The sequence below is a fragment of the Bos mutus genome, chromosome 1 (assembly GCF_027580195.1).
Source record: "Bos mutus isolate GX-2022 chromosome 1, NWIPB_WYAK_1.1, whole genome shotgun sequence".
Taxonomy (NCBI): Eukaryota; Metazoa; Chordata; class Mammalia; order Artiodactyla; family Bovidae; genus Bos; species Bos mutus.
Genome location: NC_091617.1, coordinates 21,738,074 through 21,752,767, shown reverse-complemented (window position 1 = coordinate 21,752,767; position 14,694 = coordinate 21,738,074). Strand labels below are relative to the sequence as shown.

The 14,694-nt window shown below is 38.3% G+C and overlaps 1 protein-coding gene across 3 annotated transcripts in view; it reads left to right on the top strand.

The window, feature by feature from the left end:
- The window catches only part of LOC102270159 (multidrug resistance-associated protein 1), a 97,244-nt gene that overhangs the window by 4,737 nt on the left and 77,813 nt on the right, over positions 1-14,694 (top strand). For 2 of the 3 annotated variants that reach the window (XM_070367724.1, XM_070367706.1), the window contains exons 2-4: positions 2,646-2,707; positions 11,466-11,613; positions 12,331-12,473. In XM_070367724.1, coding sequence (XP_070223825.1) covers positions 2,646-2,707; positions 11,466-11,613; positions 12,331-12,473 — 353 coding nt within the window. Of the gene's footprint in view, positions 1-1,380; positions 1,540-2,645; positions 2,708-11,465; positions 11,614-12,330; positions 12,474-14,694 lie in introns of all 3 variants that reach the window. The other variant, XM_070367715.1, reaches the window with a different exon arrangement.

Below are 14,694 nucleotides of genomic sequence, written 5' to 3'. Positions count from 1 at the left end.
GGGCAGTCTTCAAGCTGTTGGTCAGGATGATGGGCTGTCAGATGAGAAGTCATTTCTACTCCATGTAGCCTCCCTTCAGGAGGCTAGCTTGGGCTCAGTCACATGGTGCACTCAGGGTTCCAAGCATAGCAAGCCTTTTGAAGTTTAGAGTTGGAGTTCTCTTAACATCACTCCTGTTGCATTCTCATAATCAAAAGAAGAAACAATGCTAGCCCAGATTCAAGGAGTGGGAAATAGAATCAGTCTCTGGATGGGAAAAGCTGCAAAGTATTTGCAGCCATTTGCATTTGGGCACAGAAATATGTGTATTTTTTATGTGAATATGATCTTCACATTGGTGACCAATTATCAAATTGGCAACTCCCTATAAAATAAAATGTGACCACTGAGTTAATCAGAGAGTTTTCACACATTCTCCTCACTGATATATGTACTAATTTTCCAAATAATGTGTTTGATAGCAAGATTTATGACAACATCATCGTTCACTTCTTGGCATGGTTGTTTTGGGCCACCGTGTGATAAATGTTTTACATTTGTCATAGCATTTATTTCTTGAAACAACAGTGTAAGGATATATAGCAATTTGTTAAAATACAGTTGACCCTTGAATAACAGAGGTTAAAGGTGCCAAATCTCCTCAAACTAAAAAATCTGCATGTAATTTATAGTCAGCCTTTCACGTATGTGGGATTCCCAGGTGTCTCAGTGGTAAAGAATTCGTCTGTCAGTGCAAGAGACACAGGAGATGCAGGTTTGGTCCCTGGGTCAGGAAGTTCCCTGGATAAAGAAATGTCAACCCACTTCAGTATTCTTTCCAGGGAAGTCTCATGGACAGAGGAGCCTAGAGGGCTACAGTCCATGGGGTTGCAAAGAACCAGACACGACTGAGCACACACACGTGCTCATTCCACATATGTGGTTCCTCCGTTTCTAAAGTTCCTCATCCATGGGTTCAACCAATCCATGATTGTGTGGTAAGAAAAAAAAGTCCAAATATAAGTGGACCCATGCAGTTCAAACCATGTTCTTCAAGGGTCAACTCTATATATATATATATAGTTGTTGTTTAGTTGATAAGTTGTATCTGACTCTTTTCGATCCCATGGATTATAACCTGCCAGGCTCCTCTGTCCATGGGATTTTCCAAGCAAGAATGCTGGAGTGGGTTGTCATTTCCTTCTTCATATATATATGTATATATATATACACACACACACATATATATGCAATGATTTATAGTGTATCATTTGCTATAACTCAGAGAACAGATTTGGAGTGAGTGCTTTCTTATCTTGAATCAGGATATTTTGCTGTGAAAAATGAAAATCTCTCAGTTGTCTCCCACATTTTGCAACCCCATTGACTGTGGCCTGCCAGGTTCCTCTGTCCATGGAATTCTCCAGGCAAGAATACTGGAGTGGGTAGCTGTTCCCTTCTCCAGGGGATCTTTCAAACCCAAGGATCGGATCCAGGTCTCCAACATTGCAGATGGATTCTTTACTGTCTGAGCCAACAGGGAAGTCCAAGAATACTGGAGTGAGTAGCCTATCTCTTCTCCAGTGGCTCTTCCCAACCCAGGAATCAATCTGGGGTCTCCTGCATTGCAGGTGGATTCTTTAGTCGCTAAGTCTTCTCTGACTTTTTGTGACCCCATGGACTGTAGCCCACCAAGCTCCTCTGTCCATGGGATTTCCCAGGCAAGGATACGGGAGTAGGTTGCCATTTCCTACTCCAAGAATATTTTGCTGTTCAGGATGAAATATTGTTTCATTCTTCTAGAATAAGAATTTTTTTTAATGTGGTAAACAGTTTGTAAATATGAAATCAGAACTGGATTAGAGAGGATTAATGCAAAATTGTTAAATATGGGACAGTTTCTAACAATGAAATTTAATTTTGTGGTTAGTGTAACTTTGTAAAAATAGAGATTGATGCTGACCTTAAAAAAATGTAAGAATATTGCCTCTGAGACCTTCTCTTTTAAACCCCTCTTCTTTTGGTCAAATTTATCAGGTCAATGGAAAGAGAATTATGGAAATACTATAAATCTTCCCAAATAATATATAATTGTGATAATATATAATTATGTATGTATATATGCATTTATACAAATTATGTAATTAAACATTTACACAGAAGTGAGTAAACCAAATGCCTATTATAGTCTATTGTTTTCCTACTTATCAGAAGAAAGATAAAACTGTTTTTCACTTAGCAAATATTTTAAATTTAGCTTTTATTGTGCATATATGTAAGCTAAATTATGTATTTATATATGCATGTATATACATACATATATACACAGTCATTTTAGTTTGAGAGGCTATATATATATACATGTGTGGTTATTCATATATAGAGAGGCACAGAGAGAAAAAGAAGAAATAATAGGAAATTTAGGAATAGTTTTCCTTTTCTACATGGTTTCTTGCTATGTAAAAGCCATAATATTAGAAGAAATCTTAATTTTCCTCTAATGCATTGTCCAAGGATATAATTGTATTAATTAAAGATTATGTTATCAACATAGCTGAAATATAAATTATTTCATGTTTACTTTCCACTTGCTGACAAAGATATTTCAAATGTAAAATAAAGGCATTTTCTTCATACACTAGCTGTTATTTATTTATTTATTTTAGAGATGCAGTCCAGAGAAAAGTGCTTCATTCTTCAGTAAGATGACCTATTCCTGGTTTAGTAGGTAAGAATTTTACTAATTTATCTGTAGTGTAACACATTGAGAAAATTCTGAGTGAAATGACATTTACATGTTATTCCTTTAATCTAAGCATGTATATTTTTACAAAATAACTTTGCAAAGGTTTTCTTCTCATGTGATTTATTCCAAAAATATCACAAATAGTAACATACAAATTAGGTCCACAGATACGACTGTTAATACTCCTGCAATATGGCTGCCCATTTATACTATTTCTATCTCTGTTAGCACTAGGAAGTGAAAATGAACATATACATATACATCTGCTAAGTCGCTTTAGTCGTGTCCAACTCTGTGCGACCCCATAGACGGCAGCCCAGCAGGCTGCCCCATCCCTGGGAGTCTCCAGGCAAGAACACTGGAGTGGGTTGCCATTTCCTTCTCCAATGCATGAAAGTGAAAAGTGAAAGTGAAGTTGCTCAGTCGTGTCGGACTCTTAGTGACTCCATGGACTGCAGCCTACCAGTCTCCTCCGTCCATGGGATTTTCCAGGCAAGAGTATTGGAGTGGGGTGCCATTGCCTTCTCCAACATATACATATACATATACATATTTTATACATATGCATATATATGTACATATACATGGGGCTTCCCTGGTGGCTCAGTGGTATAGTGGTATAGAATCTGCCTGCAGTGCAAGAGACCTGGGTTCAATCCCTGGGTTGGGAAGATCTCCTGGAGGAGGGCATAGCAACCCACTCTAGTACTCTTGACTGGAGAATTGCATGGACAGAGGAGCCTGGTGGGCTACAGTCCATGGGGCCACACACAATTGGACACATCTGAAGCGACTAAGCAGCAGCAGCAGACGTGTATATACACATATATGTTTAATCATCATGTATCTGCTATTTACTTTTACCCATTTTATATATTTTATTTCATGTAATTTTCCCCTATGAGATAGGCATTTACAGAGAGGACATTTGAGGCTCAAGGAGAGGGAAGCCAGGTAGGCTTGATATCCAAGTAGGAGGTACCTAGGTAGGAGGAGCAGACTGACCTGATGTTAGAAGTGAGTTTGAGTTCACATTTCAAGCTTTCTTTGTTCTGTTTTGTTATTTTACTTTTTACTGGAAATGCTCTCATTTATACTTATCTATGTAGTGCAGCATTAGTCACTCAGTCGTGTGTGACTCTTGCGACCCCATGGACTGTATCTCACCAGGTTCCTCTATCCATAGAATTCTCCAGGCAAGAATACCAGTGGTGGTGGTTTAGTCTCTAAGTCATGTCCAACTCTTGTGATCCCCATGGACTGAGAACCTACCAGGCTTCTCTGTCCATGGGATTCTCCAGGCAAGAATACTGGAATGGGTTGCCATTTCCTTCTCCAGGGAATCTTCCCGACCCAGGACTCAAACCCAGGTCTCCTGCATTGCAGCCAGATTCTTTATTGACTGAGCTACAAGGGAAACTCAAAAATACTGCAGTGGGTTGCTCAGATGGTAAGGAATCTACCTGCAATGCAGGAGACCTGGATTTGATCCCTGAATCAGGAAATCCTCTGGAGAAGGAAATAGCAAGAATATTGGAGTGGGTTGCCATTTCCTTCTTCAGAGGATTTCCTGACCCAGGGATCAAACCCAGGTCTCTGGCCTTGCAGGCAGATTCCTTACCATCTGAGCCACCTATTGTGCTTTTTGCTGAAAAGTTTCTCATTTATAATTATTTATACTCCTATTAAAACACACAGACATCATTTTGTAAGGCATATAATGTGGTTTATCTTACAGAATAATTTATAATATGTGATGAGGGCTTTAACACAAGAATTAAATCATATTGAATGAGAAGAGTTCATTTTTTCTAATTTTATACATTCAACAACTTTATGTTTTCTCCTATAACAGAAAGTTTATGATAATGTGAAACTAAATGTATCATTCTAACTTAATGCCCCTTGCTCTATAGTTGGTAGAAACAAAATTGCCCAATTTGATCTACAAATATTAGGTTAGGCAAAAAGTTCATTTGGATTTTTCTGTAAGATAGTATGGAAAAATCCGAATGAACTTTTTGGCTAACCCAATGTGTTTTTAAGAGTAGATGAATGCTTTAAAAAAAAAGTTTTTTGCATGCTAGATGTCCTACATTATGCTAACCTTTAAAAATGCAGAGATAAATGATCTAGATCTTGTCTTCCAGGAATTCATAATAGAATTAAAAAGATTAAAAAGTACACTATCAATTACACAAAAAGGCAGTCTAAGCATGATGGAGAAACACAATTTTCAGAAATGTCATTTAACCAAGTCTGCACAATTGGGAATGTTTCACAAGTGATTAATGCCTTAACCCAACATTTAAAAAGTATAGGGGTGAGCCAAAGTGGCATTCCCAGTTGAGCAAACACCATATACAAATCATGGAGGTAGGGGAGAACTGACCCTTCCACATTGGTATGTCAAGAGATCAGGTTGAAAGGACAGATCAGTAAGAGTTCTCTAGGATATCCTGAAGATAGTGAGAAGCCCCTGAAGGATTTTAAACAGAGAGTGACATATGATTTGCACTTCAGAAAATCACCTGTTCAATTCTGTGGATACATGTAAGAGATGAAAATGGAGAGAGACTGGTTAGGAGGCTCTTTGGATATCTTGGTAGATTTATGATTACCACCTGAACCATAATAATGATAAAGATGATGAACAGGAAGGAATACATTTAAGAGAAAGAGTTGATTGGAAGAGGAGATTGAAGAACTGGGGAAAGCGTTGAATAACGTTGGGTTTCTGGGTCAGATAACTGAGAGTTTCAGATATTGTGAAAATTTGTGAATTCAGTTTAGCAAAGTTTCAATTTCTGGTGCCTGACTCATCCCCATTAAAAAAAAAACTTACACGTGTTGGAGATGTAGATCTTAGGCTTACAGTTGTGGATTTGAGGCTCAATGACTGTAGATCTGTAGTCATGAACGTCATTGAAATCAAGTAGGAGAATCTATTTAACAAGCAGTGTATTGGGAATCCTCAGTATTTAAACAGTAAGAGGAGGGAGAGTCTACAAAGGAAGCTAAGTATTCAGAATGTAACAGACAAACCAAAGAAACAGTGTGATTGGAAACTAGGGAAACTGTCAAAAAAGGAAAAAAAGTTAAGTGACCAATAGGACCAAATACTGAAAATTAAAGTAAGAAATGAACACTCTCCATTGAATTTGGCAACGTAAAAATTATTGGTGATCTTTATAAAAGTTGTTGAAGTAGAAAACTGATATACTTGATAAGCAAATAATTGGGCAGATGTTGAATTATGACAAAAATTCTAAGTTATACAAATCTATGAATCACTTAAAGAGGATTGCAGAAATTTTATGACAATATGCTATATTAAATTATGCACTAGAAAAAATAAAGTTTAAATGGAAACTATGTAAATGTGGACTATTTACAGTTAATGATTTTGGTTTTTCAAATTTGTGTATGTTTAGATATGTTTTTCAAACCTGAGTTCTGTCTCATCCATGAATTGAGAATAAGAGTGATGTCTACACTGGCTTTAAAATTTTCAGACTGTCGTTTTTAAGTCACAAGCTAACAGAATTTAAATGATGCAAATAATTTTAAGTAAATGTACTTTAAAAACTTTTATTATCAAACTATATGCATTTTGACAAATGAAAACAATATGCATTTATGTTAAATATTACAAACACAATTTTAGGAGGCATGGAGTATGAAGCTGAAATTAAATTTAATATCAAATAAAACAGCAGAATTTAAAATATAGCAACTCAATATCTTGAAGTCTATATTTTAGATCAAACAACCAATAAGTTATACTTTTTTAATATCTCATTTATTTTCTGTTTAACTCTCACATGTCGGAACTAGATAGGAAATATTTTCATGGCATGCATTATCTGAAGCTATCATTGGCATTAAACTAATGTGGTTGCTTATCTGGTGCTGAAACAATTGCAGCTGAATCATAGCTATTGTTAAGAGAATGTCTCTTTCAAGACACTGGTTAATTGTGTTCTCAGATCTGTTCTTTGAGTTACAGAATGAAGTCAGAAATTATTTCCTAGGCCAAATTCAAGCTCCCCTAATTATATGAATAATTTGATTTAAAATGTGCTCAGATGATGCAAATGATTAGGAAATTATATGCTTATGAGCCTTAATTCCTAAGGCAGTAGCTGTCTAAATCATGTTGATGATTAATAATTATGAAGGTTTTATTAGCAAATATAATCTGTCATCAGTGTATAATAATCATGGTCATAGAATGATCCCCTTGACATACATGGAAAAATCTAGTTAAAATTTTTATAGTTCACAATTGAATTATTTTAACTGGGGATACACTATTCAATCTGTCCTACCTTTTCCTCATGTATTAGTAAAATTTGTACATTACCTGACTTTGTCTCATCCTAAGATTTTTGTACCAACTGACACCTTGCCTTTTCCCATTACATAATTACCCCTTTCCAGAAATGTTTAAACAGATGATTAGCAATAATAAGGGCTTCCCTGGTGGCTCAGATGGTAAAGAATCTGCCTGCAATATGGGAGACCCAGGTTCAATCCCTGGGTCAGAAAGTTATCCCCTGGAGAAGGGAATGGCTACCCATTCCAGTATTCTTGCCTGCAGACTCTCCTGGACAGAGCAGCCTGATGGGCTGCAGTCCATAGGGTCGCAAAAAAGACACGACTGAAGTGACTTAGCACACACAGCACAGCAATAATGAAATTGACGGTGCTGCCATATATCTATACTTTCCAAGTATTTCGATTATTACTCATCTGCAAAATGTATATTTCATCTCACCCTGTTAGCCAACTGCCACTGGTCTACTACCATTACTATCAGTTGGATAAGATATTATGCACACTTGTTAATGTTAAATACACTCAAGATTCTCTCTAACATAACAAAAATGAATATACAGTGGAAATATTACATTTAATGACATTGTATGCCTTTGGGTAAGTAAGTACTGGTGTATATCACGTTTAAAAACCTGTGACCAGTCCCTAGAGTTCCTGCTGTTTAACAGCCAATAAAAATGATTGCTCTATATGCTTTAGAGAGTTGTCCTTTGAAAAAAGTATATCAGTCTATAAAAAACCAAGATGCTTGTATGTACCTTTATTATTGCTTAAGGACTAAAGTCCACAAGTTTGTAGGATCTGGTGCATTTCATTGTTGGGAGGGTCAACTATTGGTCCAAGAAGCTTCCCCAAAGCTGCTTTATGAATTGATTTAAAGAAGCACCACTTCCTCTTCTCCTGGATTCATATGTGTAAAAGTTAGACACAGAAGAGAGCAAAAGAGGTGGAAGAAGCACACACCTGGTAAAAGGAAGTCACAGCTGAGCCCAAGTACACCACAGTCAATTCGGCTTAAGTGTCACTTTTAGATGGTTCTTTATTTGGAGACTCAGCATGAAAGCCAGGGGTCACTTATCCCCATGAACCAAAACTGCTGAGTTTTGCATAGTTCTACCTCAAAATGCTGAGGCAGTAAATGTTATTAAAAATGCTTTTGTGAAAATCAATGCAATCTTATTTTGAAAACGAATATTTATTTTGTGGAATGGGATAGAATAAGTTAATATGACATTGAAGTAGTTTATTGCTTAATATGTTTTTAAAAGTGCACTGCAGAAAAATGTCCAGCATATTGAGCCAACAGAAACATGATTACAAAAGGTCCTTTCTTAGTACATTTAAGCTTTTTTGTTAAATATGAATTGTAATATGATATTAGGTAGTGTGTAATAAAAGTGAAATTGAATCCCGTGGAGACTGGTTACCATGGGATTTAAATCCATTCTGGGGTCAATCAATTCAGATTGTTCAGTAACAATGACAATGAAAGCAGTTCCAGTTTGGGGCAGTGTAATACTTTGTTATGGTCACTTGGACTAATATACTTTATAATGAAAAGAACTGAATCTATAGAGTCAGAAGGCCCGGGTTTAAATGGAAGTTTAATTTCTCACTGAACAAGTCATGTCATCAGGCTCAAAACGGAGTGTATCTCAACTATATGACTCAGGAGTGCTTCACATAACGGAATACTCAAATAATAATAGCTTAAACAGATAGATTAAAAAAAACTTTTTTATGTTATTGGGTAATACACCAGCCTTGACCCTGCTTCTTCTATCCAGGCTTCTTCTACCTTTCCACTCCATCCTTAGTATTTGGCTATTCACCCTTGGTGGCAAAGATGGCTTCTCCATTTCAGACCACCATGTCTTCAGTACAGGGAGGAAGGAGAAAAGCTTAGGAAAAGGGAGGCAAACATTTTTCTCCTTTTGAAGTTTTGTGTCTCCTTTTCTTTTTACTTTTAAAATTTTTTGTGAGGCTGGTGGGAATCTCAGTTCCCCCATCAGGGGTTGAACCTGGTCACAGTAGTGAAAGCCTGGAATCCTAACCACTAGGACATCAGGGGACTCCCTGTTTTGTGTCGTCTTTTGAAATAGAGAGGTCTCTTCAGTAGATTTTTTTAATAGATATTTTAGCTTTGAAGTGAAAATATTAGTTACGCAGTCATGTCCGACTCTTTACGACCCCATGGATTATAGGCTCTGTTCATGGAATTCTCCAGGCAAGAATACTGGAGTGGTAGCCATTCCCTTTTCTAGGGGATCTTCCCAACCCAGGGATTGAACCCAGGTCTCCCACATTGCAGGCAGATTCTTCAGTCTGAGCCACAGCCTTAACTGACTTATTAATGTCAAGCAAATAGTAATGAGATTACAGGGACACATTACTTTGCTAACAAAGGTCCGTCCAGTCAAGGCTATGGTTTTTCCAGTGGTCATGTATGGATGTGAGAGTTGGAGTGTAAAGAAAGCTGAGCGCCGAAGAATTGGTGGTTTTGAACATCAATTGGAGAAGAACTTCAATTGGTATTGGAGAAGACTCTTGAGAGTCCCTTGGACTGTAAGGAGATCCAGCCAGTCCATCCTAAAGGAAATCAGTCCTGAATATTCATTGAAAGGACTGATGTTGAAGCTGAAACTCTAATACTTTGGTCACCTAATGCCAAGAGCTGACTCATTGGAAAAGACCCTGATGCTGGGAAAGATTGAAGGTGGGAAGATAAGGGGATGACAGAGGATGAGATGGTTGGATGGCATCACCAACTCAATGAACATGAGCTTGGGTAAATGCTGGGAGTTGGTGATGGACAGGGAGGCCTGGCGTGCTGTAGTCCAGGGGTCGAAAAGAGTCGGACATGACTGAGCAACTGAACTGAACTACAGGGACTGATTTAGACCAATCATAGTTCATAACTCTATGGTTGGAATATGGACTTACTCTGAGTTCAAGAGATTTTCAACTGAATAAATATCAAATTCTAGTCAGTAGGAAGATGATGAGGCAGAAGGAAGGGATGTAAGGTAAATATAAATCATTGTCTGCAACAATAACGTCTGTGGTATAACTAGACCATGCACTTTAGTTCTCCTGGGACAAGCCCAGTTTAGACCTATTGTTCTTGCATAATTACTCACAATGTACTCTGGAGCAAGCTCTTTGAGTGAAGAAATGTGGAAGTACTAAGAGGCTGACAGTATCTTAAGGCTTCAGCTCCAAAGCGGCTCTGTGATAATGACTCATGTTCTATTGGTCAAGTAGGTCATATGTGACCAAGACCCAAGTTTATGCAGCAGATACAGGTCCTCCACTTGGACACTCTGTGAAGTCAAGTGTCAAAGGGTCTATATAGTCCCAGCAGAGGACAGATTCATTTCTATTTTCACACAAGCTTAAAAATCAAATGTGGGTTTTGGCGTGAATATCTTACTGTGAATATTAGCTATTTAAGTTCCAGTAAGGGAGGTAAGTGGAGAAGAAAATGGCAACCCATTCCAGTGTTCTTGCCTGGAGAATCCCAGGGACAGGAGAGCCTGGTGGGCTGCCATCTATGGGGTCACACAGAGTCGGACACGACTGAAGCGACGCAGCAGCAGGAGCAGCAGCAAGGGAGGTAAGAGTGGGTTTTGCTGGTGGCTCAGTGGTACAGGCAATGGCACCCCACTCCAGTACTCTTGCCTGGAAAATCCCACGGATGGAGGAGCCTGGTGGGCTGCAGTTCATGGGGTCACTAAGAGTCGGACACGACTGAGCGACTTCACTTTCACTTTTCACTTTCATGCATTGGAGAAGGAAATGGCAACCCACTCCAGTGTTCTTGCCTGGAGAATCCCAGGGACGGGGGAGCCTGGTGGGCTGCCGTCTATGGGGTCGCAGAGAGTTGGACATGACTGAAGCAACTTAGCAGCAGCAGCAGCAGCAGCAGTGGTAAAGAATCAGCCTGCCAATGCAGAAGATGCCGTTCAGTCCCTGGGTCTGAAGAATTCCCTGGAGAAGGAAATGGAAACCCACTTCAGGATTCTGGCCTGGGAAATTCCATGGACAGAGGAGCCTGGTGAGCTACAGTCCATGGGGTTGCAAACGAGTTGGACATGACTGAAGCAACTAAACAACAGTAAAGGGAAATAGAGTAGGTGGGTGTCTCCAATATGAGGTGAGTAAATGCAATTAGTGTTTTCACTGAATAATTGGATATCTAAACAGCCCTTTTAAAAGCTACAAAGGATTATTATATATTGTTGAACTTCAGGATAGAGTTGTGTGATTTTTCGAACACACATTCTAGTGAGTCCAACCTGATCAATAAAATGAATCAAGAAGTGAAACGAATGTATGCAGTTTTGTTTTAACGATTGTTGGTTTTGATGAATTGTTTTCCTTGCTCTTTCATTTTTAGAATAATTATTTTAGGCTATAAGAAACCTTTGGAAAGAGAGGATCTTTTTGAACTTAATGAAGGCGATTCCTCCTATATTGTGTGTCCCATCTTTGAGAAACAGTGGAGGAAGGAAGTTTTAAGGACTCAAGAGAGGCAAAAAGTAAAGGTAACTATTAAATCCTTAGTACTTAACTGCATAACTTGTTCCAAATATGAGATACTATTGTTAATATGGAAAATCCCTTAAATATGTTATAAAACATGTCATTTCCCTAACAATACTAGCTGTTATTAAAGCTAATTTCTGTCATCAAATTATTCAGCATCTGTTTAAAGCTCAGGAGCAAGTGTGTTATATGTATATAATTTGGGGCTTCTCACCAGTATCCTTCCTCATCCATTGTAGCAAAGATAGTTTCCATATCTCAGAGCATCATATCTATTGGTCAAAGTAAGTCATATAGTGGCCAAGGCTAAGACTTACAGGGGGCAAGAGTAGGCTCTTCAGATGTAGCCTCACGCACACACACATACATACACACATGAATATATATACAATGTATGTATATAGTCTTTAGACTTCTCAAAAAGAAAATATAATTTGAAGATAAAAACTGTATTAGTGAAACAGTTTCAAAACCCACAACAGTGATTTAAAAAATGGTTTCCTTTCCTGTTTATGCCACATGGTATGAATAACACCATGTGGTTTGGTACCATTCTATACCAATAACAGGGACCTTGTTTTCAAGTTTAATTGAACTTATTCCTTTCATGTTGCTTTTTCATCTTTGGAGTACATTACTAATTTTATGATTATGTATATTTTATGGATTAGTTCTGTTCTCTTTTCTCATTGTTTTTGTTTTCTTTAATTATGTAGTCATCTTTTCATAAAGAGGCACACACCAGGAAGCCATCTCTACTCCGGGCATTGTGGAACACTTTTAAGTTTGCCCTGATTCAGGTTGCGTTATTCAAAGTATTGGCTGATGTTTTGTCCTTCACTAGCCCACTCATAATGAAGTAAGTTGAAGTTGTTTTTTTTTCCCTTTCCCACAAGTACTTGATAAGGAAGTTTACTGTTTCACTTTAAAAATGTACTAAAAAAGAGTGGGGTGGGTTCATATTACAGATTTTATTTAGATACAAGCATTCCATTAAGTTTGCTTGTGATATGAATGTGAATTATGATAATATAGTAATTATTGAAACAACCATGTATTAAGCACTATTCTAAAATCTTTATATTAATTATCCAATCTAATCTTTACAACAATCCTACAATGTAGGAAGTAATATTGTACCCACTAGCACAATGTAGAAACAAAGAAATCTCTGTAATTTGCCTAAGACCATACAACTAGAAAATACAAGAGTCACAACACAAATCTGGGAAATCTGGCTTGAGTTTATATGTTTAGGAAATGAAATGACACATACCTTTACTATTTTTCTTTGCTGTGACCTTTTTGGAATTGAACTTTATCAGCCAAGGTAATACTATATAAATATATTTATGCATGTATTTATGTGTGGGCTTCCTTGGTGGCTCAGCTGGTAAAGAATCCACCCGTAGAACAGGAGACCTGTATTGAGTTCAATTCCTGGGTTGGGAAGATCTCTTGGAGAAGGGAACGGCTATCCACTCCAGTATTCTGGCCTGGAGAATTCCATAGACTTTATAGTCCATGGGGTTGCAAAGAGTTGGACACAACTGAGTGACTTTTTGAATTGAACTTTATCAGCCAAGCAAATAATAATACATAATAATGCACAATGGCACCCCACTTCAGTACTCTTGCCTGGAAAATCCCATGGACGGAGGAGCCTGGTAGGCTGCAGTCCATGGGGTCGCTAAGAGTCGGACACGACTGAGCGACTTCACTTTCAATTTTCACTTTCATGCTTTGGAGAAGGAAATGGCAACCCACTCCAGTGTTCTTGCCTGGAGAATCCCAGGGACTGGGGAACCTGGTGGGCTCCCATCTCTGGGGTTGCACAGAGTCCAACACGACTGAAGCAACTTAGCAGCAGCAGCATAGAGAAACTATCTAAGTAATTTCTATTTCTAATAGTGGCCATATGCAAGGATTCATGAGCAGACAGTAACACTGAGTCTTTGATTGTATGCCTCCAAGGGTACAAGGAAAGTTTTTTTTATTAACCAATTATTATATATTTTTTGTTTTGAATATGTTTTCAAGTTGGAGTTTTTAAGAACAATTTAATTCATGAAAATAAAATTAATTCTGAGTTGCCAGATCCCAAATCACATCCAGGCACATATTTCGCCCATATTTATTAAGCACTTACTATATGCCAAACTGTTCTAAGTAGACCATGGGGATTGACCAAAAATCAAAAAGTCCCTGCTCTGATGACACCTAGAAGGGAGAGATAAACAATAAATGAATAAGTATAAATTTTATTAAGAGGTAATTACTGCTAAGGAAAACAGTATGGTGAGGTAGTGGGGCACAGCATACTGGTCTGAGGGACTGGAAGTTGCTGTTTTCTGTGAGGTGATTAGGGAAGACATTGGTTATAATGGTGAAACTTGAACACAGTTCTGAATGAAGTTAGGGAGGAAGCCGAGATATATCTGTTGCAAATAGGAAGAACAAAGAGGGCTAAAGCCATGAGGCAGCAGCATATTTGGTATTTTTGAAGACTCATAGGAGGCAAGTGAGTGGAGCAGGGAAGCTGAGAGGAAAAGTGGTAAGACTGAGGTCAGATATACACACTACCCTGTGTAACATGTGTGGCTTCCCTGGTGGCTCAGAGGTTAAAGCGTCTGCCTGCAATGCCGGAGACCTGGGTTCGATCCCTGGGTTCGGAAGATCCCCTGGAGAAGGAAATGGCAACCCACTCCAGTATTCTTGCCTGGAGAATCCCGTGGATGGAGGAGCCTGGTGGGCTATAGTCCATGGGATCGCAGAGAGTCGGACTCGGTTGAGTGACTTAACTTTCACTTTCACCTTCATATGTAACATAGACAGCTAGTGCAAAGCCGCTGTTTAGCACAAGGAGCTCAGCTCTGTGATGAGCTAGAGGGATGGGATTGGGCGCTGGGAGGGAAGCTCAAGAGGGAGGTTAATAAATGTGTACTTATAGCTGATTTGTGTTGCTGCAAAGCATAAACCAACACAACCTTGTAAAGCAAGTATATTCCAATTAAAAAAAAATAGAGACATTGTGGGGATGGGGAGACAAAAAGGTTGAGGTCAGAGAGTTTGGGCAGCTA